The sequence below is a fragment of the Falco punctatus genome (assembly GCF_963210335.1).
Source record: "Falco punctatus genome assembly, chromosome: Z".
Lineage (NCBI taxonomy): Eukaryota > Metazoa > Chordata > Aves > Falconiformes > Falconidae > Falco > Falco punctatus.
In genome coordinates this window covers 8,744,357-8,767,470 of record NC_137586.1, presented here as the reverse complement: position 1 = coordinate 8,767,470, position 23,114 = coordinate 8,744,357, and the positions used below count along the sequence as shown (strand labels likewise).

The window sequence follows — 23,114 nt, the reverse complement described above, 5'->3', positions numbered from 1 at the left end:
CAAATCACTTGACTACATTTTCCAGTTTAACTTGCATGTCTGCCACCACCAAACCAGTTTCTAAGAATTGTATTCACCTACCCACTGCACAACTCTCACCAGCTTCCCAGTATATGAAAAACAGCTTCCTTGGAGATAAAAGAGCTCTATCATTAGGGAGACTTGGTGAAAGCCCTGATCCTCCCACATGTACTGAGAATGGACACTATGGGTAGCTCACACAAAAAGAAGGGTTTATAATGCCATTGATTTAGATCTACTTTCAGAGAAGCCAGATTAATTTTTTTTCACTGTTTCCAATGGGAGCAGAATAAAACAGATACCGAACATGTATTTAAGAAAAATCTACCCACCTATTGCCAGAAAATCCAATCTACTTTATCCCTTACCCTGGTACTAAGTTGGGTTCTCTACACAGAAGTTAATAAAGTGTAATTGGCTAATCTGCAGAGAGATATCAAAACCAGCAAAAGAAAATGCCTGAAGAGCCTCTTTGTCATCTTCCCTCTGGAAAAGTAAAACTGTGCTTTAATTCCAGCTTCAGAAAGCCTCTAATTTTTCTACACAACTGCTTATTCCCATGAACTCCTGAGATGACATCAGACACCGGTGGGACTTCACCACATAGAGAGGCAACCTCTCCTAGACACGTGAGTGTTGGTTGCGGAGGCATCAGTGAGTCACCAGCGAGCAGATACACTATGTGTACACACAGCCCATATGCTACTGGATGTATCATCTAACTGTAGTACATCTCACAGGCTCCAACGTGTTCATGGAGCAACCTGCCTACCCCAAACTGGGTAGAACTGGTCCCTCACAGCATTACAGCCATACCCAAGGCTGGTTTCACTACCAGACCAAGCAGAGTGATCTCATCCCTGAATCATCAGAAGCCTCAGCCAAACACCCGGGGGGCCAGTGCCAAGCCTTATGCAACACTTCACCCACTCCCAGCATCCTGAGCTTCAGCAAGGAAACTGGCAACTAGTGAGAAAGATGTCTCAGCAACCTCAGTGGTGCAGAGCAGGTTTAGGTCTTATGAAAGGCAGGTCCTGCTCAACAAACTTTCTATGAAAGTTGACCTGCCTAGTGGATGAGGGAAAGACTGAAGATACTGTCTACTTGGACCTTAGCAAACCCTTTGGGACCATCTCCCAAAGCATTCTCCTGGAGAAACTAGCTGCTCATGGCTTGGATGGGTGTACTGTTCATTCTGTTAAAAGCTGGCTGGATGGCCTAAGCCCGAAGGGTGGTGGGGAATGGAGTTACACCCAGTTAGTGGATGATCACAGGTGGCGTTCCCCAGGGCTTAGTGTTGGGGCCCGTCCTGTTTCATTTCTCTATCAACCGCCTTGAGGACGGGATTGAGTGCACCCTCAGTAAGTTGCAGACAACACCAAGCTTGGTGAAAGCACTGATCTGCTGGAGGGTAGGAGGCTCTGCAGAGGGGTCTGGGCAGCCTGGACTGGTGGGCCGAGGCCAATTATATGAGGTTCAACCAGGCTCAGTGCTGGGTCCTGCCCTTGGGTCACATCAACCCCATGCAGTGCTACAGGCTGGGGGAAGAGCGGCTGGAAAGGTGCCCAAGTGCAAAAGGGCCAGGGGGTGCTGTTTGATGGCCAGCAGAACATGAGCCAGCCATGTGCCCAGGTGGCCAAGGAGGCCAGCAGCATCCTGGCTGGTGCCGGGAACAGCGTGGCCAGCAGGGCCAGGGCAGTGCTGTCCCCCTGCACTGGGCACTGGCGAGGCCGCCCCTCGACTCCTGTGTTCAGGTTGGGCCCCTCACTGCCAGGGGGACGCAGAGGGGCTGCAGCGTGTCCAGAGACGGGCAGGGGGCTGGTGCCGGGGCTGGGGCACAAGGCTGGTGGGGAGCGGCTGGGGGAACTGGGGGGGGTCAGCCTGGAATGGAGAAGGCTGAAGGGGGACCTATCGCTCTCAGCAGCTACCTGGGAAGAAGTTGTAGGCAGGTGGGTGTTGGTGCATCCTCCCAGATAACAAGTGACAGGACAAGAGGAAACAGCCTCAAGCTGTACCAGGGGAGGTTTAGATTGGGTATTAGGAAAAACTTCTTCGCTGAAAGGGTGGTCAAGCATTGGAACAGGATGCCCAGGGAGACGGTGGAATCACCATCCCTGGAAGTGTTCAAAAAAACCACATATATGTGGTGCTTAGGGACATGGTTTAATGGTGAACTTGGCAATCCTGGGTTAGTGGTTGGACTTGATGATCTGAAAGTTCTTTTCCAACCTAAATGATTCTATGATTCTAGCTCTTCACAAGGGGACTAACACCTCCTTACTTCAGACAAGGTAAAAAATACACTTTATGTATCAGGGAAATTAACATCACTCTAGAAGAGAGGCCATTGAGGCAAAACAGCAAGTGTGTGATCCCATTAAGAGTGATCACAAGTTGAAATGGTTTTGTGTCTTTTACTTCCTGAGAAACAGTTTTTCAGAGTATATCATCCGTATTTTTTCTTATCTTCTGAGGACCTGTGTGCCAAGTACTTGTACCTTAAGAAGAGTGGATGCTCAAAATTAGAGAAGAAATACCAGCTAGGAATGAAACTAAGACTCTTCTGGCAAATAAACAGACTCTGATGAAGTGGGCATCAAGGGAGGATTTCTAATTTTCTTCTTGAAAGCACGATGTTTCATCTGTATGCACTTGTAAGCAAGTGCTTCTTTCGATCGCTGTGTATCAGTATGAACTAGAACAGTACCAAACCCAGTAACACTATGAATAAATAGTTATATCCCTAAACTTAATTACTAGAAAAAGCTTTTTATTGATAGATTTTTAATAATAGAATGCAAATTATAGGCTATGAGGATTATTTGTTTAGAAGCTTTAATCAGCAATTATTTTCCCTAGCAAAAATATAGATTTTTTTCCTTGCATTAATGTGGAGAGGAGTATTACTTGTTGTTTACATTCCTTATTTTTTCGTTTTCCTGACCGTATAGAAAGTGGCAAACAAAAAATGTTGTGGTTTTTTTTTTTTTTTTCCCAAGATCCAAGCAGAATTGTCTTTTGAAAATAATTTTAAAAGGATTTTTATCAAATGTTCTGAAGAACAAAACAACAAAACCCCCAGTTGTGCACCAAATAGTGTTTTCGGAGTACTGGAAACTAATGTGAACCTCTGCTAATGGGACTTGCAAAATTAGTATTTGCATTCAATTTTCAGTGTCTACGTCACTTGAATTTTCAGAAAGCTTTTGAGAAGCCTCAAGAGATAGATTACAGAAGATCCAAGCTAGTCAGAAAACTACATTAATACTTATAGTTTCAATGCATCTCCTTTGAAGGTTTGCTAGAACCTGTACGAAGAAAAGATTAATAGGAAATAGTTGCCCCCAGTAATTAGCATCCTGTGTTGAAAACCATTTATTTGACTTTCAAAACGTATTCTGACTCACCTATTACTTGGAACAACAAAGGTTATATTAAAGGGCTGTTTGAACAGCAAGAATCTTACAGGGAAGACCACAAGATACTAAAAAATACCAGGATGATAAAACAAACACTCAGGCAAATTTCTCAGTCCTCTTTTTGCTTTTTACTTTGGGTACATTTATCCTCCATTAAAATTCTCTATCTTCTACTTGATACAACAAAAAAAAAAAATGTACAGCATAAGTATATTAACTCTCTCTCTAAAGTTTCAAGAAAGCTGTTCTCCCTTTTGTTTCAGCCAAACTGAGCCTTTTTCCCCACTCCCCCTCCCCCTGATGGGGGGAAGGGCAGAAGAGAGTTTCTTTGTGAAATCAAAAGCTACCCTTGAATCAAGTCTGATAGGCTGTGGAAAATGCAGCACAGAAACGTGTTTCTGTCAGTGAAAGACCTTGTTTGTAACCATAAGGATTGCATACAGCAAGTTGTTTGATCCTGGGAGGACTTTGATCTATGCTAGCACCTCAAATATAGCAAAGGATGTCACTAGGCTTTGGAAAAAGAAGGGAGAAGAGAGAAGAAAAGGGAAAGAAAGTGCAGGTGTGTGGCACCAAGCAGATGACACTGAATTATTGATGCATTGGTCAAGCGAAACTGGGATTTGGACAGAGGGCAGCAGATGTCACACCTCTGGAGGGAACTAGATTTCACCATCTACCCCAGAAAATACCATTCCAAAACAGAAAAGATTCAGTGAAAGCACCTCAGAGCAGCTCTGGGCATTGAATTTGAAGCAAATAATTTCTTTACCTACGATGACATGACTACAAAACCTTTTATAAGGCATGAGTGAAATGAAACTCAGTCGTCTCTCCTCCTGGTTTCCAGTCACCCCACTCAAAGTGGACAAGGTTTGACTGAGACTCAGTGCTGAAAGTATTCTTGAGGGCTAGAAACAAATGTTGATATACAAAAGCCACCATAATGCTGTGGGCACTGATCCAGAACCGGTAGGGCAAGATGTATGAGGCCATCAAGGTCAAGAGCCATCCCTAGATGTGAACAGATCAGAGGTCTGTGCTAACATATGAAGTCTCCTGTTGCGGATGGACAGTGTACAGATATGGCAGGGAATCTTAGTGCCAAGACTATACAGATAGGATCTATTCTGCATACAGGCAGATGCCTAAAATTTGTGCACTTGTGAGCAGCGTGGGAGGCCTTGAGCAAACAACACTGAAAGAAAGTGACCTAAGACCACCTTTTTCATATGCGAATGGTCATTCCCTCATCTCTCCCCAAGGCACTATTCATTCACAAAAAACCCAGCTTGCAACCTCCTCATGAAGTAACAGCAAGAAAAAAAAAAAAATTCCCCTTGACAAAAGCCCTTCCTCCCTCCCGCAATTCTTACCCAGACGGGGAGAGGACACAAATGATCAAGCAAGACAATGCGAATGCTTCACCTTTTTCCTGTGCTCACTGATGCTAGAATAACTTTGAGGAGCTTGCCCTTGCCCCTTGCTAACCAGCTTCCCTTTCTGTGCCTTGGTGAGATGTGGTGGAACATGATAGGCATCTTGTATTATGTCTTGGAAAGAAACAGAGAAGAGAGAGGTGAGGAATACTTAATACAATGCAGAGATTCAGTGCAGTGGCAATAGTCTCTATTATTCTTGACATGACCCTAATACAAGCACAGAGCTGTTTGTAGGATCCCTCTTTTTATTGAAAAGTATATCTGACCCAAATTTTATTACAGATGTCAAATATAGTATGGACAAGTACAGCATGAATCTAAGAGAATTTTTCCTTCCTTTTTATTAAAAAAAAAAAAAAAAAAAAAAAAAAAAAAAAAAAAAGGCAATAGTAAGAATGTCACTCTTCCCTTATTTATTTTCAGGTCAATCATGAGAAAGTGGAAAGAGACAGCCCATTCTGAAAGGCAAGAATGATTCTGAGCCATCACCTTATATCGGAAGAAAGATTTTCCCTCCCAACAGTTATCATCCTTTGTCAGCATCACAGGAATGTCTAGGACACTGTAGTCAAAAGCAGGAGCTGTCACTGCTAAGCACTGTACACAAACATAGATGGATAAGAAAGGAAAAATCCTACTCTGGAGAACTCTACATGTCTACTAATCAAAGAGGTAACAGTGGGAGAAGGTTAATTATCTCCATATTGTGGGTCAGATATGAAGGCAAGTTCTTTGACTTCTGTCACAAGGGAAGTAGTGAATATAGATTTCTTAAATCCTGCTTGTGTTTCAACCCTCAAAACCACACCTTATCATAGGTATTTTCTCTCCATACTTTCTCACAGCCTCACTTTTCCATCTAAAGGAAGATGAAAGAGACCAGTTTTGAGACAGATAGCTGAGGAGCTGCCAACATCTTAATGAAACCTGAGGTCAGCAACAGTAAACTCCCAGTCTGTATGCCTCATCCCCTCTTGCTACAGCATGTCAAGACCCTGTATATTCTTCTTAAAACCAGCAAGGTCTGGTATTGTGCCTCAATGATCCATACAAAAACCTTCATCCACTCAAAAAAAAAAAAAAATCTTTAGTATTTCAGATAAATTGCTTAGTAGTTTCTGTAAAAATAGAAGAGATGAGAACATAAAGGAAACACATGTGCCAGTCTTCAAATAGTCAAGAATGAGGTGAGTAGGAAACTTAACTGGGGTGGGCAGAAGAGAACCAGTGTGTGTTCACTTCTTAGTTTGAATTTGGTAAGACAGAGATTTGTATCACGGAAGCTCCATATGTCAAGCAAATGTCATGCCTGCCTGTTTGGGTTGATTTCTGCTTTTCTGGCCTTTTCATTTGAGCAAGAATTTTCTAACAGATCCAAAAACCTCAGTCTCAAATAAATGCATGACCAAAACCACCATGATCCCTCAAATGGAAAGGTCCTGAATTGACATTTTCTGGAGAAAATACTTTCATTAAAAAGAAAAATTAAACATAAGGCCCTAGTAAGAATCTTAGGCATTATCAAGCACACTGTCTAGGATAGAACAAAAAGTAAAAATAAAAAAAAGAAAAAAAAAAAAAGAAAAAGAGAAAGAAAAAGGAGGAGCGAGATCATGAGATGACAGAGACTAGTAGACCTTGGAGTCAAGAAAGCAATTCTGATTTCCTTTAGATATGCAGAATTCATTTCTAAGCCCAGCATTTGAGAAGCATAAACATTGCACTTTGGTGTTACCATTGCAAGTGTGAGGGAAACAGACCCACTTGCACATAGACTCCTTAAGGAGAAATCAGAGTTAGGAGTTCTATTTGCTTCAGTCAAAGGAGAAATGGTATGAACTGTTTATTCTGAAATGTGCATTCCCTCACAGGTTAAAAAGTAATTTTAGGATGGATAAACTGACATATGGTAACTCACACTCCAGGTTCAAAGAAGTGAATCCAGGTTTCAGCAACTGGATGAACTGGTGATTTTAAGTTTGAATGATAGATACTATGGACTTACTGGTTTAGGATATCTGTATATCACTGACCTGGACCCTGTTCCAGAAGCTAAACCCACTTGAAGGAAAGCAGTTTTCTTTAAGTGGAATAAGAAGAAAATTGGAGGGCAGCTTCTACAAAGCTGATAGTGGCCGCATAGAAAAGGAATGGGTGTGCAAGCAGCTGAAAGTAGTAGTACGTTGATGTGATCTGCCACTGGATGGTTGTGCAGTCATTATACACTAAATCAAGTTGTTAACTGTTGCTTTAACAGTAGTTTTATTGAAGCAAATGCTCCATGACTTCAGTCTTTCTGGGGAGAGAAGACTCCAATTCTCTTCCTCAAGTACCTGGGTTTTGATGAAGGTCTTCTGCAGAGTTGGAGGAAGGGGGAGGAAAGGCCGGGGGGGTGTGTGTGAGGGGGGTGTGGGGGTGTGGGGGTGGTGCATGCATGCACAGCCTTCCAGAAAGAGAATGATAGAACACAGAAATATTTCTAGGGAAAAAATGTTAAAAAAATTTATGTTTTTCTCTGATGGTATAAATTCTTCCATTTTACAACTTCTTTTTTTTTTTTTTTTTTTTTTTTTTTAATTTAAACGCTGTTGAGTTCACCTGGTACAGATCTGATTTTAACACAGTTGATTGAAGTGCTTTGAAAATTAAGTAAGGAAAAAAGAGTAATTCATTTTGATTAAAAGGGCATTAGGCTAGATTTCAAAAAGCCACAAGGTAGCATATCATCTTAGTCTAAGTTCAAGGTTAGAGCTAGTCTTAAAAGGCAAAGCAAGTGAAATCAAGAGGGTTACTGTTAAACTTGGCTCTTATAATAGTGTCGGCTTCTGTTCAGAACTCTCTTGGCCTTTGGACAACAATTCAATAACAGCTAGCAGAGACTTTCTAGGACTCTCAAGGATGTTTTCCGAGATATAAATGGAGAGACCTCCAGTGGCTCTGATCTGTATCATCAAGCCACCATGGTGCAAGACTTCAAGCAACATATCAGGAGCAGACCTGGCTGACTGGATGGGCTATGAAGAACTGTAATAACAACAATTATAAAGAGCGTTTGCACATCAGTGCAAAAGAATGAGGAGCAAAGAGGATGAATGTGACTGTTAATCTTCAGCTATCTGCATGGGAAAGTATGATTAATAACTACAGAGGCTTAACATAACCTCCTCAGATAACGAGTGAGGTGGCCTTCTCCGAGCCCTGATTATCCTCTTCTAATGGGCTTCATTTATTGTGTAAACTAATAACCAAGGCCTAAGCACTGTGCACTCCAGGGTCTGCAGGAAAACCACTGGGCCCAAATGTGATTAAGCTGGTGAAGACAGCCCAGCAACACAGTGTGTTTGTTGAGGCGGGGGGGACCAGGAGGAGGGAAGGGCAAGCAAAGGATCCTTCAAAAAAAATTAAGCAGAAAGTAGCAGTGATCTGCCATGTCAGGCTGTTGGTATAAATCGCCTGCTTTTCAACTGGGATTTTTATGAGTTTTCAGCTCGAATTGGTGGAAAGCCAGAATACAGCCCCAAGGTGCTAATATCAAGAAAAAGAGGCATTGATAATGAGGGGATCTGATTGCAATGCTGTCCAGAAAGTCAGCAGCAATGCCAGATCTGGAGAGTAACTCAAGTTGTCAGTCAGAGTTTCAGTGTTCGAGAGCAAAGAGGGACTCAAAGAAAGCTGGATTCCCCAAAGTGAATAAGTTCAACAACACAACCCTGGCCCAAGAAAAAAAAAAAAAAAGAAAAAAAAAAAAGAAAAAGAAATGACCTTCCAGCTCCCCTGGCTGTTTTTCTAAAGTGCAAGCACAGCTGAAGGGAGGCAGCTTTACAGGGTATCTAAAGAAAAAGGGTGAGATTCTCATTTGAGCTGCACTGAAGTAAAGAAGCTTAAACACTGCAGAGTCCATGGAGTTACTCTGAATTTATACCCAGCAGACAAGAGTACGGAATGAAAGCCCCCCTCACTGGGAAGCATATTTCTTAGATGCACAATGAACATCACATTAGATTATCCAAACTGAAATAATTGTAAATACCCGATTTATCTGGACCCATTTATGCTGTCTGCTTAATTGTTGCACTTCACTCAACATGGAAAATGAAATTAGTTTGGACAGGCTCACTTTAGAGGCATTACCACTGTGCTGTGGCAGCTTGGGTTCAGAGTGCTGATGGAAAAGGTTTAAGGCTTAATAGAACAAAAATAAAAGAGAAACACATAGCAATATAGATAAATTTGGGACCTCCACTGGGGTATGAGACAATGTCTTTGAAGCGTGTCACATCTGTATTTTACTTTTTGGAGTGTATCCACATTTGTAGAGCCTGTACTATAGTTCCAAAACACATAAAGAGCCCACAAGTATATGCGTTTTCTCAGGATCCCCTCAGCTGCTATCTGCTTGCTGGCTGCTAGTGACATGCTGTGCCCAGCTTCCTGGGAGTGTCTTGGCTGCTCCCCTCCCTGGTGAAAATGAGTCTAATATCAAACAATGTGAAAGTGCAGTAATAGAAAAAACAACAAGCTGGGAGCAGGGGCTGCTATCACCAAAACATCTAGCCTGCAAGGCTTGGCTCCCCTGCACAAACCCCACCTCCCTTCCCCTGTGCAGGATAAGCATGGGCACAGAAATCAGTTGCTAGTCATTGCCCATTTGTTCTAAGGAAGAGCAGGCAGGAGAATGTTGCATGAACAGCCCTCTCCTTGCTGCATTGTTTCTGGGCAACATGAACATACATGGCAAAACCCCACATAATTTCAAAGCCTCATAATTTCAAGGAACATCAGATTTACAGCAAGCGACCTCTGCTACCTATATATGTGTAGCTTCACAAAATGTGGAAAAAAAAATCCGTCACCTAAGTCTTTCCCTTTGTCTGGGAAAAATACACGATCTCCCATACAGAGGTAGTTGGGAAGTAAGGTGTTCCTCCTTGGTAGCTGTAATCTCAAGTCATTTCACCAGGCAGGCAATATGTGAACACAGAGTAATGCTTCCAGCAAATCTAAAAAGGAGATGAGAGATGGCAAGGGCAGACGTGCAGAGTGAGATGGGACAGAGGAGAAAAGAAGGAGAAAATGCCGTTCAGCCAGACATGAGGCACTAGTGTGACTTTATTGAGAAAGGACACCACAAAGTAATGCAAAAGACAGAAGCAATGTCTCAGATGTTTAACAAGAAAGATCTTGACATAAGTCAGCCATAAATAAAAAGACCTAGAAAATCTGATTCCAGTTTTACCACCCTGGAAACAAAATGCTATTCCATTGATCAAAGTTATAAATGAAATCAGAAACTCATGCCAGCAAGTCTTATAAGTTACATATTTACCACACAAAGTCACTATAGTAGCATCAAAATGTCTGAACCATTCACAGAACAAGAGAAAAATAAATTCATTCCATCTGTTTGAAGGAGCAACCTGAGCTTGGAATGGATTAGATATAGCTGGACAAGACTTCAAGACTTGCTTTGCCAAAACCAGCCTACAAAGCCAGTGATCAAAACAGTTGTTTTTTGCAACATGCCAAAGAAAATATGCATTGGAAAGTAGCAGAGGCTTTGAGGATTGTTGTTTACCATTCCTAAGGGGAAAGGAACAACTTCATTCTAGAACCATAGGATTCATTTGGTGCTGAAAATGTATGCAGACCAAGGTCAAAATATGGTGCAGAACTCATAGAAATTTGAAGGTACATGCTTTTAAAAGGAAATTTTAAGAAGATTTTTTCTTTCAGTATATTTTTATTTTAAAGGGGTGACATGATGGGAAGGAGAGGGGAGAAAAAGTATAAGAAACAAGATATAATAAGTCCCCATTAAAGAGAAAAATGGGAAATGCACATTTCTTCTTTGAAAAATAGGTTAGGCTTAATTTTGTCCTTGTACTTACAGAAACTAATCAGAGACATTTGACATTGCTGGGAACCTGCCAAGTGCAGAAACTCATACATGCAGTGCCACTGTAAGTCTCTCACTGCAGCTTCTCAACAGAGCAAAATCACTTCAGATACCTACTTGCCTGAACTGATAGTGCAATCTCATGGTCAGTCATTCCCCACCACTTTTTCCCTGCCAAAGTAAGAGCTTAGCAGAAGTAAAGCACAGTAGCTAAATGGGTTATATCATGCCAAGTCCTATCAAAAGTTATCCATAAGTGGAGAGATGGGACAGTTTTTGTCTCTCCCAAAAGCATTCCAGCTCAGCTAGTTCTTTAAAACGTGTTCTTAACTTTAAGCACAGTTTTAAGCTTAATGCATGAATCATGCTCTCAGGCTGTTTAATATAGGTTACACAGCTTTTTGAAAACATCTGCAGCCAGTGGTTGGATTTCACATGGTAAGGCTTGCAGTCTGTCTATGCTGCAACTGAAAGTCTGTTCTCAACATGCATTGATGTTCCTAACATACATGGCATGAGTAGCACTAAAAGAAATAACATTTCAGGCAAGATTCAAGTCCTTATTTTGTAATCATCTCACAGGAATTACAGTAATGGAATGTAGTGGCTCCACAGCATTCATATCTGTGGTTTCGTGTTTATATTGCTATTATATGTGCCATTTAAATTTAACTAGACCAAGACACACTTCTTTGAGTTTCAATGATAATAATTTTGGAGGCAGACGTACTTACCTGATCCATCACTCTTGTGTATAGTCTTCAACCTTTTCTACTTAAAAAATAATATATATATTATTTTCGTCTCACCAAGTATCTGAAGGATTTAAAGACATACATGCACTGCATGAAGAAACACAGGGCAGACAGCTTACACCAATGTAAGCTATGAGAAGTACAACTGCCACTGGTAAACCTATAGTTTAGGTGGGCATATTGCCAGAGGTGGAAGTCAAAATCACATAATTGTACAGCATTTTCATCTAAGTGCATTACTGAAAGCTTGCATTGGCCTTGCATTACAGATTACAATCAGCACATTCTTCTCCATTACTGTATAGTGCAAATACGGGAAGCGGGTGTTTATGGAAAGGTTATCCTGTGAACAATGACCCCTGGACTAGGTAATGTCTCACAATATCATCCATATGACCAAACAAATGAAAAGTAAATTGATTGTTAAAGCATGCCTGTTCTTCTCTACCTCTGTCGCTCTGGGACTGAGAACATGGGACAAGAAGTGTAGGTTTATGGCCTGCAAGTTATTCCTGGGTGTATCCCATCATCACTCAGATCAGTAGGGTGATGCAACTGGAAACCCATGTTTAGGGTTTGTTAGCATCTAATGGCTAACACTGTTGAAACACCAAGACACCAACCATCTTTAATTCCTATAGCTTGAAGCTGGGATCTCTCTCTAGTAAAAACCCCATGGGAGCTACTGAATGGACCAGCAGGTGTCAGGGATGCTCAGCATTTTGTGAGATCAGATATTCAGATGCAAAGATTCTTGGTAGAAATATGTTTCCTCATTTAGAGCTATGGTACTGTTCACGATGACATCATTTCGGCAGTGACAAATATAGCTGACTCTGCTCTTTCCTACGCCATATAAATCCCTTGACCTCAATCAGATGACTGCTGATTTACACTTGTGTAAATGAAGTCAGAATCAAACCCATGGCATTCACAAATGTAGGCCAGAGTAAGCATTACTCACAGACAAGAGACAACCCTTCAGAGGAAGGAAAAAAAGATCATTTTCATGCAAATATCCTTAATAATAAGGAACAAGAGATAGAAATAAGAGTATGAATGAAATGCAATCAAGAACTGCTCTGAGATCAGATTTGCTTCTAACTTTATGATGCTGCATCAGCTGCTCTTAAAGTAGCTTAAGCCCAAAATTTGACCTACCTGAAGCTTGTTATATATAATTTTTCATCAGGGATCTGTGAGCTAACTCAATCCCTAGGCTTGGCTTTGAAGGTAGCTGAAGGTGCTCAGCTACTTGCAGGATCTGAAAAGATTTGATTGCTGTGTTCTATGAAAATGGAAACTTTTTTTTCCCCCCCTGAGATCCAGGTTTGCCCTCAAATTGTTACACATTATCTATTTATTTATGCATAAACAGTGGCATTATGGCTTCGAGAACAGGGGCTCTTTGATGGGAGGTAAGCTTGACTAGCCTATGGGAGTTTACTGCTATGCATATAAATTAGGCCATACATACAAATATGCAGAATAGACAAGTGAAAATATACAGCATCTCTTTAAAATGAAATACTTTGATTGCTTCAATCACAAGAAGTTGTAAAACTACCTTGAAGAATTAACAGCCTCAGTACATGCTAACTACATCCATCATAAATTCGTCTTTAGTTTCTGTTATCATATCACTGTCTCTTGGGACCCCCAGTGCTGTCATCATTTGCCCTTTATAATTTATTCAGCTTGTACTTGCCTGAATCCTTTCTACTTATCATTCATCTTTACAGTTGTACATAAAATTAGATTGATCCTTCTATGCCAGACACGTCAGAGAGAAAAGTTGTCATTGAATAACACATAAAGCAAATGAAGGTCCAGCAAAAGCTTTTGTTGAATAACTTGGAAATTGTCCTTTGAGAGCCAAAAGGTGTCAAAGCAGAAACACAAGACCATATTACCTTTATAACTTATTTTTTGCACACCATTTTCCAATGCCTGCCAAGTCTCAAACACAACTGAGAAGCCTTGTTCCCGTTTTGCATATCAAGCTGATCTTAGCTAGCCACCACAAATGTGATGAATACCCCAGTCTCAGCTGAGATAACAGCATGCATCCAACACACCGGTTCTGTCAGAATGCTTGCTCTGTATCCTTTTCCTCCAAAGCTCTTTGGACTGGGTGGCAGAGAGATAGTTTACTTTGTATTCTGGAGGCTGCTGTATAGGGATACAGAAGCCAATCTTTAACTAGTGAAATGGAACTTCAATGTTTACCAAGCAGATAGGACCCAGGTGTTTCATCTCATCTGGTGAACAGAACAGCACTGTCAAACTACAGAGGTTTTTAGCAAATGGGAAGTGCATATAGTTTCCTCTCTCTTTCTTATCCCCCTCCTTTCCCCAAAGCAAGATCTGAACGTCCTTTTACTGGCTGGTCAGCCAGGAGGAAAGAAGGGGCAAAAAAATAATAACTATTTTAACCATGGCATTGACACTCCAAGATTTTAAAGCATTGGAGAATTTCTACAGGACTGTTTTTTGCAAGTCTCTTACCTCAGATCTGGTTTTATTCCTTTTCATCTTCATTTTTAACTTCAGAAAACAGACATGTTTCTCCCAAGGGAACAATTAAATGTGTTTTCTTTCAAAATCTAAAGGGCATGGTGAGCAGGCTGTGTGTTCAGCAGGCTACTTTAATCAATGGAACCCATCCAGCCTGGCACTGCTGACCAAATTGCAATTTACATTGGTCGAAAAAAACTTTTGAAATGGGAAGGTGTGGGACTGTAGTACCATTTTTTGCATAATGCAGTGTGCAGGGTGAGATGTGGTTTAATGGTTTTCTAACAAGTTTTTGGAAAAAAGCTTTGAAACACTAAAAAAGACAGTAAGACTGCAAAATTACAGCAAGGTCTGCTTGAACAGTGAAATCCATGTTATATGTGCAGGGCTTCTAACATCCAGATGACACTCATGTCTCATGTAAGCCTTATTACAAGGACTCAAATGGGCTAGATTTCGCAAGACAGCCTCTCACATCCTCGCCATACTCAGGTTTCCTCACATATACAGAAGAGTCTGAGCTGGATAAGGCTAACAACATAGAAAAACGTTTCTTTTTTTTTTTTTTTTTAAAAAAAAAAAAAAAGAAAAACAACAACTAAGCACAGATTCAGTTTCATTAGAGAGGGGTTTTTATTTGTTTAAAGCTGAGTTTAATATAAGTTTTATAAGCTCACCTGTCTTCTAATGTTAAAGTTGCATATTTTTGCATATGATGAATAATACAATGCATTTTTTTCTAGATGGCAGAAGAGACAAAGGGTATGAGAAAAGTTAGGAAAAAAAACTAATTATGTTATGGACTGAGAAATTCAGCATACCAGTATTACCACTCTCCCTTTCTAGAGCAAGAAATACAGCAAGAAAGCCCAGTCTGCCTCCTAGCCCAAATAAGCCCCGCAGATTGCTGAGGTTAACAGATTCTTAGCTACTTAATTTTATAGTTTTTCTTTGCAAGTCTTACAGGGAGGTTTTAGCATTATGCAAAGAGGCAGTGTCTCCAACCAAATATACACGGACTATTCACTCCCATTGCCTGAGAGAGCCACAAAGAAGCAAAGGAGAAAAATGCTGCTGTGCTTATCATACATGAGCTCAGTTTATTTGTGCTATAAATAAAAGTAGATCTTGATAGCATAATTACATTTCTCAGCATTATCCTCTGCCATTCGCTTCAGAAAGAAAAAAGAAAGGGGAGAAAAAGTTGACTTCACTATAATTTGTAATCAAAATGACTACACTTAAAACATAATTTTATTTCCCTGATTTCATTTCCTGTGGAGCTTTGTGGGGCAAATAGATAATATTATACCAAATGTGCAGGCAGATAATTCTCACATCCCCTGCACTGTCATTGTCTAGATCACTTCCTCCCCTTCCCATGCTTTCCCCAAGACCATGGGCCATGGGTTTGATTTTATCATTGAGAGAGATATCAGAATCAGAAAACCCAAGGGTGAACCAACTTTTACTTTCTCTACTTTCTCTCCTGGTCCCCCAAAATTAGTCTTCCTTGCCTAACTTGCTTTTTATAAAGTTGGAGGGAAAAGAAAAAAAAAAAGAAAGAAAGAAAGAAAGTGGTTTCCCACTATGAAGGATTAGCACAGATTATGGTGAACAATGTTAATTATAGGTGGGGAAAGAGAATAGTGCATCTCTCCAATCTGTTCTTGATTTCCCCCGTGTCTGTCTGTCTGGTAATAAGCCTCCTTTAATCTGGCAGTCCCCTTGGTGAAATCATCACCACGGACAGCAATATTGATTGCTTCTGAGAAACCATCACAGCTGCTCAACCAAATTACCTTTGATATGTGACCTTTAATGTAATTACTGCAACATCAAAGCATTTCTATAAATTATTAAAGAACTCATATACTTCATCATCCAGCTACTCTATTATATGTAAAATAAACAATTACAAGTAAACACTAAAATCTGAATTGCCTGACACTTGCAAAGCACTCTTTACACACACACACACCCTGCTACATTAACCTTCCATTTTAGGCAAGACAATTTCCAACTGCCCAAAACAGCCTAATTCATTTAGATAAAGAGTATTCAACTAATAATTTTATGGTTTACATTCCATTCTCATTGCTTCAAAATATCTATCATGATTCCTTCCCGCCCCAAAACAAAATGCTGTAAAGACTTTATTAATCAACACATACCTGCTTGGAAGTCTTTTGATTATTCGACAAGATGACTTTATGTCCCACATATAACATAGAAATATGTGAAACATATTTCTGTCATCTTACAAAGCACATCCAGAAAGTAATTACTGTAAAATATGTGCATGTAGCCACTCCACTAAAAACAAAGTGATACATAGCTAAGAGCAAGGCGTCTGAAATCTGGACACAAAGTCCTCATGCCTCACTATTTCCATACATTAACATTCATGTGCATACTATTAAAAATGACTCAGTTCTCTGTTTTATAGTACAAAAACCACAGCAATATTGCAAGAGCAGGCAAATACAGTTTTCTGGGGGATGGGAAAGAAGTGCCTTGATTCAACAGATCACTGTAGTACTATTTTCTTTTTTGTTATAGCAGACTTGTTAATTATTTTTGATACCTCCTAAGTACTGCTGTTTATGTCACAGACAGCAGAGGGTCAAGAGAAGGTGTTATATATGTGTCATTTGTGAACTCATGTGAATGAGGACTTAGACCCCTGACCTTACAAGTGCTTTTTATTTTATGGTGATGAACTATGCTTGATATTGTTGGTGCATGTTATCAAGAACAGTCAGGTAAGTCATAAATAATTCTTTGCTACTCACGCAGAAACCATAAAACAGATCTAGGCACGATAGTTTATCAAGAGACAAGACTGGTTTCCTTAAATAAACTACAGTGAGATCATTCAGAAGATGATTTTAGAAACTTGGCAGAAAGCTGTATGCAGAGGGTTTGCTGGTGGAAAGTAAACCTTTATCCTGAGACAAAGAGAACTGGAAATGGAAGGGATGGCAGAAATCAGTGCTCAGAACTCTCAAAAACCTGGTTGCTATTTTAGACAGAGGATTCACCATTCTCAATTCAATCAGATCCTGATGTGTCACCTCTAAGTGTAAAACAAAACAAAAAAGCTTTCTGAAGTCATCATGCTCAGTATGGGCTATATGTGATGGAAATTACATAAACCAAGGAAGAAGTGTTTTGCCTGTAGTCTGGAATCAGTCATCATAACCTCTGAAGGAAAGTCTTGATCCTAATGCAAAAGCTGGTTGAATTTTTCCACTGTCCAACAACAGTTTCGACTTTAAGAGTTTTGTGATATGAAATCTCTAAGACACAGAATGAAATTCAGAACTGTGGATATATCATCACTTGCCCTCCCTCCCCAGTTCTGAGCCCTCACTCACTGACCCACTGTCTTCTTGAAGAGATTTGCATAATACAACTTCAGAGTGAGATTTTAACCCTATAAAGAAGATATGAGCTCCACATGTGAGTGGTCTGGCTCTAATGAGGAGAGCCAGCAGTCTCAGTGAAAACAACTGGAATTCCAGTTAGTATTTTTAAAATACACACCACCTTATTCATCACAAGCATATTTCTAGTTTCGATTTTGAATTTCAAGCATATTTCAGAAAATCTCAGGTAAAAGGTTACCTGAAACATCCTTATTCAAAATATTTTCATTTCTTTTACATCCAGTTCTATCAGAGGAGAGAGAAGTAAAAAGAAAACATCACCTGTCAGAAGCCGGGTGGGGGAAGGTGGGGAAAGAAAAACCCCAAACTGAAATCCCACCAAAACTTATGCTACTTTCAATCTGTAGCTAAACAAGTGTCTAGAAAAAAAATAATTCAGAGGGAGTTGTCAGCTGACAGAAATTTATTTTTAGGGAATGAATTATTTATATATTTACATAAGGTATGGCCTTTAAAGCAAAGATAGATGTAGACGAGCAAGTGCATGGGCATCTTCATACTGGAAAGGTGGCATAAAGATAGGTAAATAGACCTGGGATGATGGAAACAAGCAGAGCAGAATCAACACTTCCATCAACCACACAGAGCAACTGATGCATCTTGTTTTGTGGAAAGGTAGGTTATGGGTACGCAGGACTCAGTCATTCAACACCAACTAATAAAGGCAGACTTTGGGATCAATTTCCTCTCAGTTCAGATGCAACCTGGAACCCTCAGGATCCCACTCTTAATTATTTGATCACTGACTTCTGTGTCATTGTGAAACTAGCCCTATTCTAGCCACAGGAGTACTGTACTCAGCTGTTTCGAATCCATGTACCCTGGCTGAATCTAAATAGTCTCTTTCTCTCTCCCTCCTCCCGGTTACTGCTAAACTGGAAAGCCATCCCAGCAGGGCAGGTCTTCCCCACATAATGCTGATTCTAATTTTTGTTCTGCTTGTGTTGTCTGAACCTTAGATCTTGCTCATGTGAATAATTTTCCTCATTATCTTGTGTTCGTCTCTCCTCTCTCTCTTTTCTCCTTGTCTCACCGCCTTTCCAATCTGCTACAGCTGCCTGAATACTAAAGTAACTGAGTCAAACCACTTTGTCATCAGGAATATGTTTTCATTCTGTAATAACTCAATAATGTGATCTGTTTCTTGATTTCTTGCTGCCACACCTTGCTTCAGAGGAAAAATATAGTAAGACGTAACACCTGGTGAACATTTCTAATATTTCATTGTAGTAGTCAGAACCCTAAAACCTTCCCTCAGCTGAGTAAATCTGATAGAATCCAGCCCATAACCAGTTAAGTACTGCTTTCTGACTCCCAGTAAGAGCAGAGATGTTTTCATTTTTTGCATGGAAACTGTTTGGATGGTTCAGTTGATTTTATTAGCACAATGCAAATAGTGAATCATGCAAGTAACCGGAGATATTAGTGTTCCAAACCCAAGACAAGAACTCCATATACAACCCTTTATAGTTGTAAATAAAAAAATAATAGCAAAAAAAGAAGTTATCAATCTGGACTCACCCCTGGAAGTGTCTTCTGTTCATGCAGTGCACTCTGGGCCTTTAGAGCAGACTCCCTTTCGCAGTATGTTAAGAAGGCACAGCCTGTAAACAAAAGGCAAAACCTCAGTAAGAGCAATGTTTCAAAGAGGATCTGCTTAAAATTGAGACACAGAGCAAACCATATTCTTGTCATCACGTCATTCCCAGTAAATCAATAATAAAAATCTCTCCTTAGTAGGTCGGTAGTAAAGAGTCAAGAAATGAAACTATCACCACTTCCTCTGAGCCCTGATGAAGTGAGCAACAGTGTGGCCATGAGTGCTTACTCTTGTTTGAATACATGTTTAACCATTGGAAACAGAGGGTTGTACAGGGTTAGGGATCCCAAAGAACTCACATGGTGGCAAGGTGGGGTAATGAGATCCCATTGCTGCTCCAGCAGCACCACTGGGAATAAGCCACATAACTGCCACATCATGCTGAAGGTCTCATGCCCTTCTTTTGTACCCAGTACATAATTTAAAGGCGTACAAGGACTTAGGACTTCCCACTGCAGAGGACAACACCTATTGTTTAGCCTGACTTGCATCTACAAGCAGTCTCCCTGTTTGCATCACACCAGAAAGCCACTTCACTGCACTTGCTGCTGCAAGGGCTCATTGGCTTCCAACCATTCATACAGACAATCACAGCAAAGCCCAGTCAACCAATGCAAAACATCCATGTCGCTTTACAGAACATTAGAACTTCAGAGATGCTCCAGTGGATCACTTTCCTGATTCTTTAAAAAAAGATGTCTTCTAAACCGCAAAGGCTAAAGCCCTCTCATGGTAGGGCAGAGCAAAAACTCTTCTCTCCCCACATCCACGCTTGCCTTCTGATAAAACTGATCGGTTGCTATGTCTTACACCGGTTGTGTGTGTGTATGATGTGATCAGACTATTCCTTCTTACTGCAGTATACTGAAAACCTGCCAGTTCCTGCAGCAAAAGAAATGCTTGTTATGCAGAGGACATTTTCTCTTTAGTTACTACAGAATGTCTGCAACCTCGCCAGCTCCTTGAAATGGAGGTATCAGATCTTTCAGGGTTTAGGGAGCATGTCCATCAAACTGTGGGCATATTCCAAGAACAACACAAGTACAGAGAGACTGCCAAAGAAACAAATGTGTCCCACAACCTCATCTTGACCCACCCACCTTTTCCTCATGCATATAAGAAGTATGCAACAGGTAAGCACACAGTAGACTATGAACTTTTTTTCATCTCTGATCACCACTATGAACTTTTTGTTCATACAATGTTCACTGCTTTATCAAGGTTGGTTCCTTAAACAATATTACTGAAGAAATATATGCTCATTCTTTTCTTCTTTAGAATGCTTTAAATATATTAGTATGGCCAAGAGACTAGGGAGATTTTTTTTTCTATATACATACATACATATATATATAAATATGGGTGTGTGTGTACTTTTTTTTTTTTTTTTTCTTAAAGATTGTTTTGTGGAAGTCACCCTACTCTTCACACAATGAAGCTACAAGCTGGATCTGGATGAATGGTCCAATTTGGTGTGGAAAAAACCCAACCCTTATTTTTGCCCTATTTCTTACTCTATATTGCTTTCTGAAGGTCTTGTTCCTTTCAGTTTATTCAAGCCAACCGCATTTATTATGTCTCAGTAATTGAGACTCAGAAGTGGAAGTTGACAATTAAGGAAGCAGACTGAACAGCAGCAAAAGTTTGCATACTCTAATTGGAATTATTTGGATTCATTCCCCTTTAACTTTAAATGGATGAGTTTCCAGTTAGTCTGCATCTACCAGAGAAGAGGAAGAAACTGTGGCAGAGAGTTTACAGCTAGTAGAACTAATGGGTTGAAAAGGATCCTTAAAAGTCAACCATAGCCTGATAATCAAATGGGAACCTATGCTTAAATTTAATTTCAGCGTTAAATCACAGGCTGAGAGCTCTCTCTTGACTAGACACAATAAGAAAGTCTCCCTTTAGTAGCAGACGTGGAGCAGCTGATACAGTCTAATTAGGCACATCATAGTGCACTGTTATAGAGATAAACTATGCAGTGTAAAGCTCCCATAATGATAGCTATATTTTTCTCCTTATTGTGATGGTCATGACGACAGTTCAGGGTAACAGTGTCCTGCAACTCCTACCATATCATGACTGTAATTCGAACTGAATAGACAGGAGACTGCTCCTCTTTGAAGGATCAAAGTTTCTGTCCGAGATCCATGTGAAGGGGGCTGGGGGTGGGGGGTGGAGTTTGAGGGTGGAAGTTCTCATCAGGGAGAAACCTCCGTTAAGTCCTCTTCAAACATGTTTGTAAAAGTAGTAGAAGTACCAAACTCCAAGAAACAGTACTTACTAGAACGCATCCAAACATCTCCAGTTTCCCAAAGAGGGTGTTAAGGGTAAAAAGACTTTGAAACTGTCTCTCATACGGTCAGACAAAGAAAAAAACATGTTTTTCAGGGACAATTTCTTTTTTTTTTTTTTTTTTTTTTTTTTTAGGTATTTATTTTTCCTTTCTCCTTAAAAATATTCTATGCACATGAATTACACTCTATCCCACTCTTGTTGTGTAAGAAGTAATTCATTCAGGAAAAATAATACTTCATTTAAGTAAGTGTCCTGATTGCTTAGAGACAGTAAGAAGTTCCATCCTAGCAGTGGCCAGCTGGAATAAAGTAGAGCTTAATGTTCATAAGCCTCAAACCTGAACCTTAAAAGCCCAGTTCATGGGGTTTTTTTTGTCTTCCTTGTGCTTATCACAAAATTGCTTACAAGGCACTAACCCAGCATCAACTATCAGCTAGAGTAGAATTTTTCAAAAATATTAACATATGGCTTGTGATGAAACAATACGTATCTGTTATTCCATCCTGCAAGAATTTCCATATTTCAGTTCCTTGTGCATTGCGACAAAAGGCAGTAAGATTTCTTTCCTGCCTTCCACCACCCCCTTCCCTTAGATACATCGAAATACTTGATTTGTCCTTTGTATTGTGATGCTTAATGTAATTACAACTATAGCACCTCTTTCAGGTGTTACTTTTCCTATGCTACATCTTTCAATGTGCATTCATATGAGCCCTCCAAAGGATTCTTGCTTCCTGAAGAACCTTGCTTAAAGAACAGAGCACTGATCACTCAGGTCTTGAAATAACATCATATGGAGCAGCAATACTGGGTTTTACAGAGAAAAGTGAAACTGGTGAGAAAAGGTGTTTTTTAAAATTTTGATTTCCCAGATGGAAAATAATTTCAGAACAATCAGTTTTCCCCACTGACAGTTTTGATTGTGTATAGAACCACCCATTTCACTGGGTGAGGGGGTGGGGTGTGTGGGGAGCACAGGGGAAGAACCAAACAAAAACCCCAAATATTTTGCTAGTAAACTGTTAAGCAGCTCAACCTGATTGCTCACTTCCTATCAGCTCTTCTTGCTGGATGTGTATCTGGACTTCTGTGTGAAAAGCTTCATATTCCGTTACCAATCATTCGCACCATCCAGCCCCCTGGAACAGCCTAGGTTCAACAGTATAATGCATATTTCTGAACACATCTCTTAAGGAAAGATAGAGTGAAGACTATGCATTATTTCTGTCATCTGCTTGTGTGGGTGATAATGACTGAGGGAGTACAGTGCTTGAGAATCATATCTGAATTTGAACAAAAAAATCTAATTGACTAATTATTGATAATGAATGACTTGCTCTTAGCTGTTCCTAATTTCAGTTCCATTTCTCTCAAACATACCGAGTTTTCCAGACATATGTCAATCAGCTAAATGATGCTTTGTTTGGATTATGTCTTTCCAAATGTTTATTTGCTACCAGCGGACAGCTCTTTGGGCTAGTGCATAAACATCTGGAAACTCCCAGCTGGCAATTAACTCTCAACCTATTGAACTACAGTGTCTTGGAAACATGAGGACGTACCAAGTAGTCTCCTGGGAAACAAGGCTGTTAAAGAGAAAAGGGAAACAAAAACAAGAGCTTGAGATAGGGGTAAAAAAAAATTTAAAAGCTCCATTTTAATTTTACCTCCAGGGAATTCAATAATGTAAATAATAATTGCATGGAATACA

The 23,114-nt window shown here is 40.1% G+C and overlaps 1 protein-coding gene across 11 annotated transcripts in view; it reads right to left on the bottom strand.

The window, feature by feature from the left end:
- CELF4 (CUGBP Elav-like family member 4) overlaps positions 1-23,114 on the bottom strand; it is a 730,178-nt gene that overhangs the window by 614,727 nt on the left and 92,337 nt on the right. For all 11 annotated transcript variants that reach the window (XR_013924765.1, XM_080371390.1, XM_080371393.1 and 8 more), the window contains exon 2: positions 19,024-19,106. Coding sequence is in view for 10 of the 11 variants with exons in the window: in XM_080371390.1 (XP_080227516.1) it covers positions 19,024-19,106 (83 nt within the window). In the remaining variant the exon portion in view is untranslated. The remainder of the gene's footprint in view (positions 1-19,023; positions 19,107-23,114) is intronic.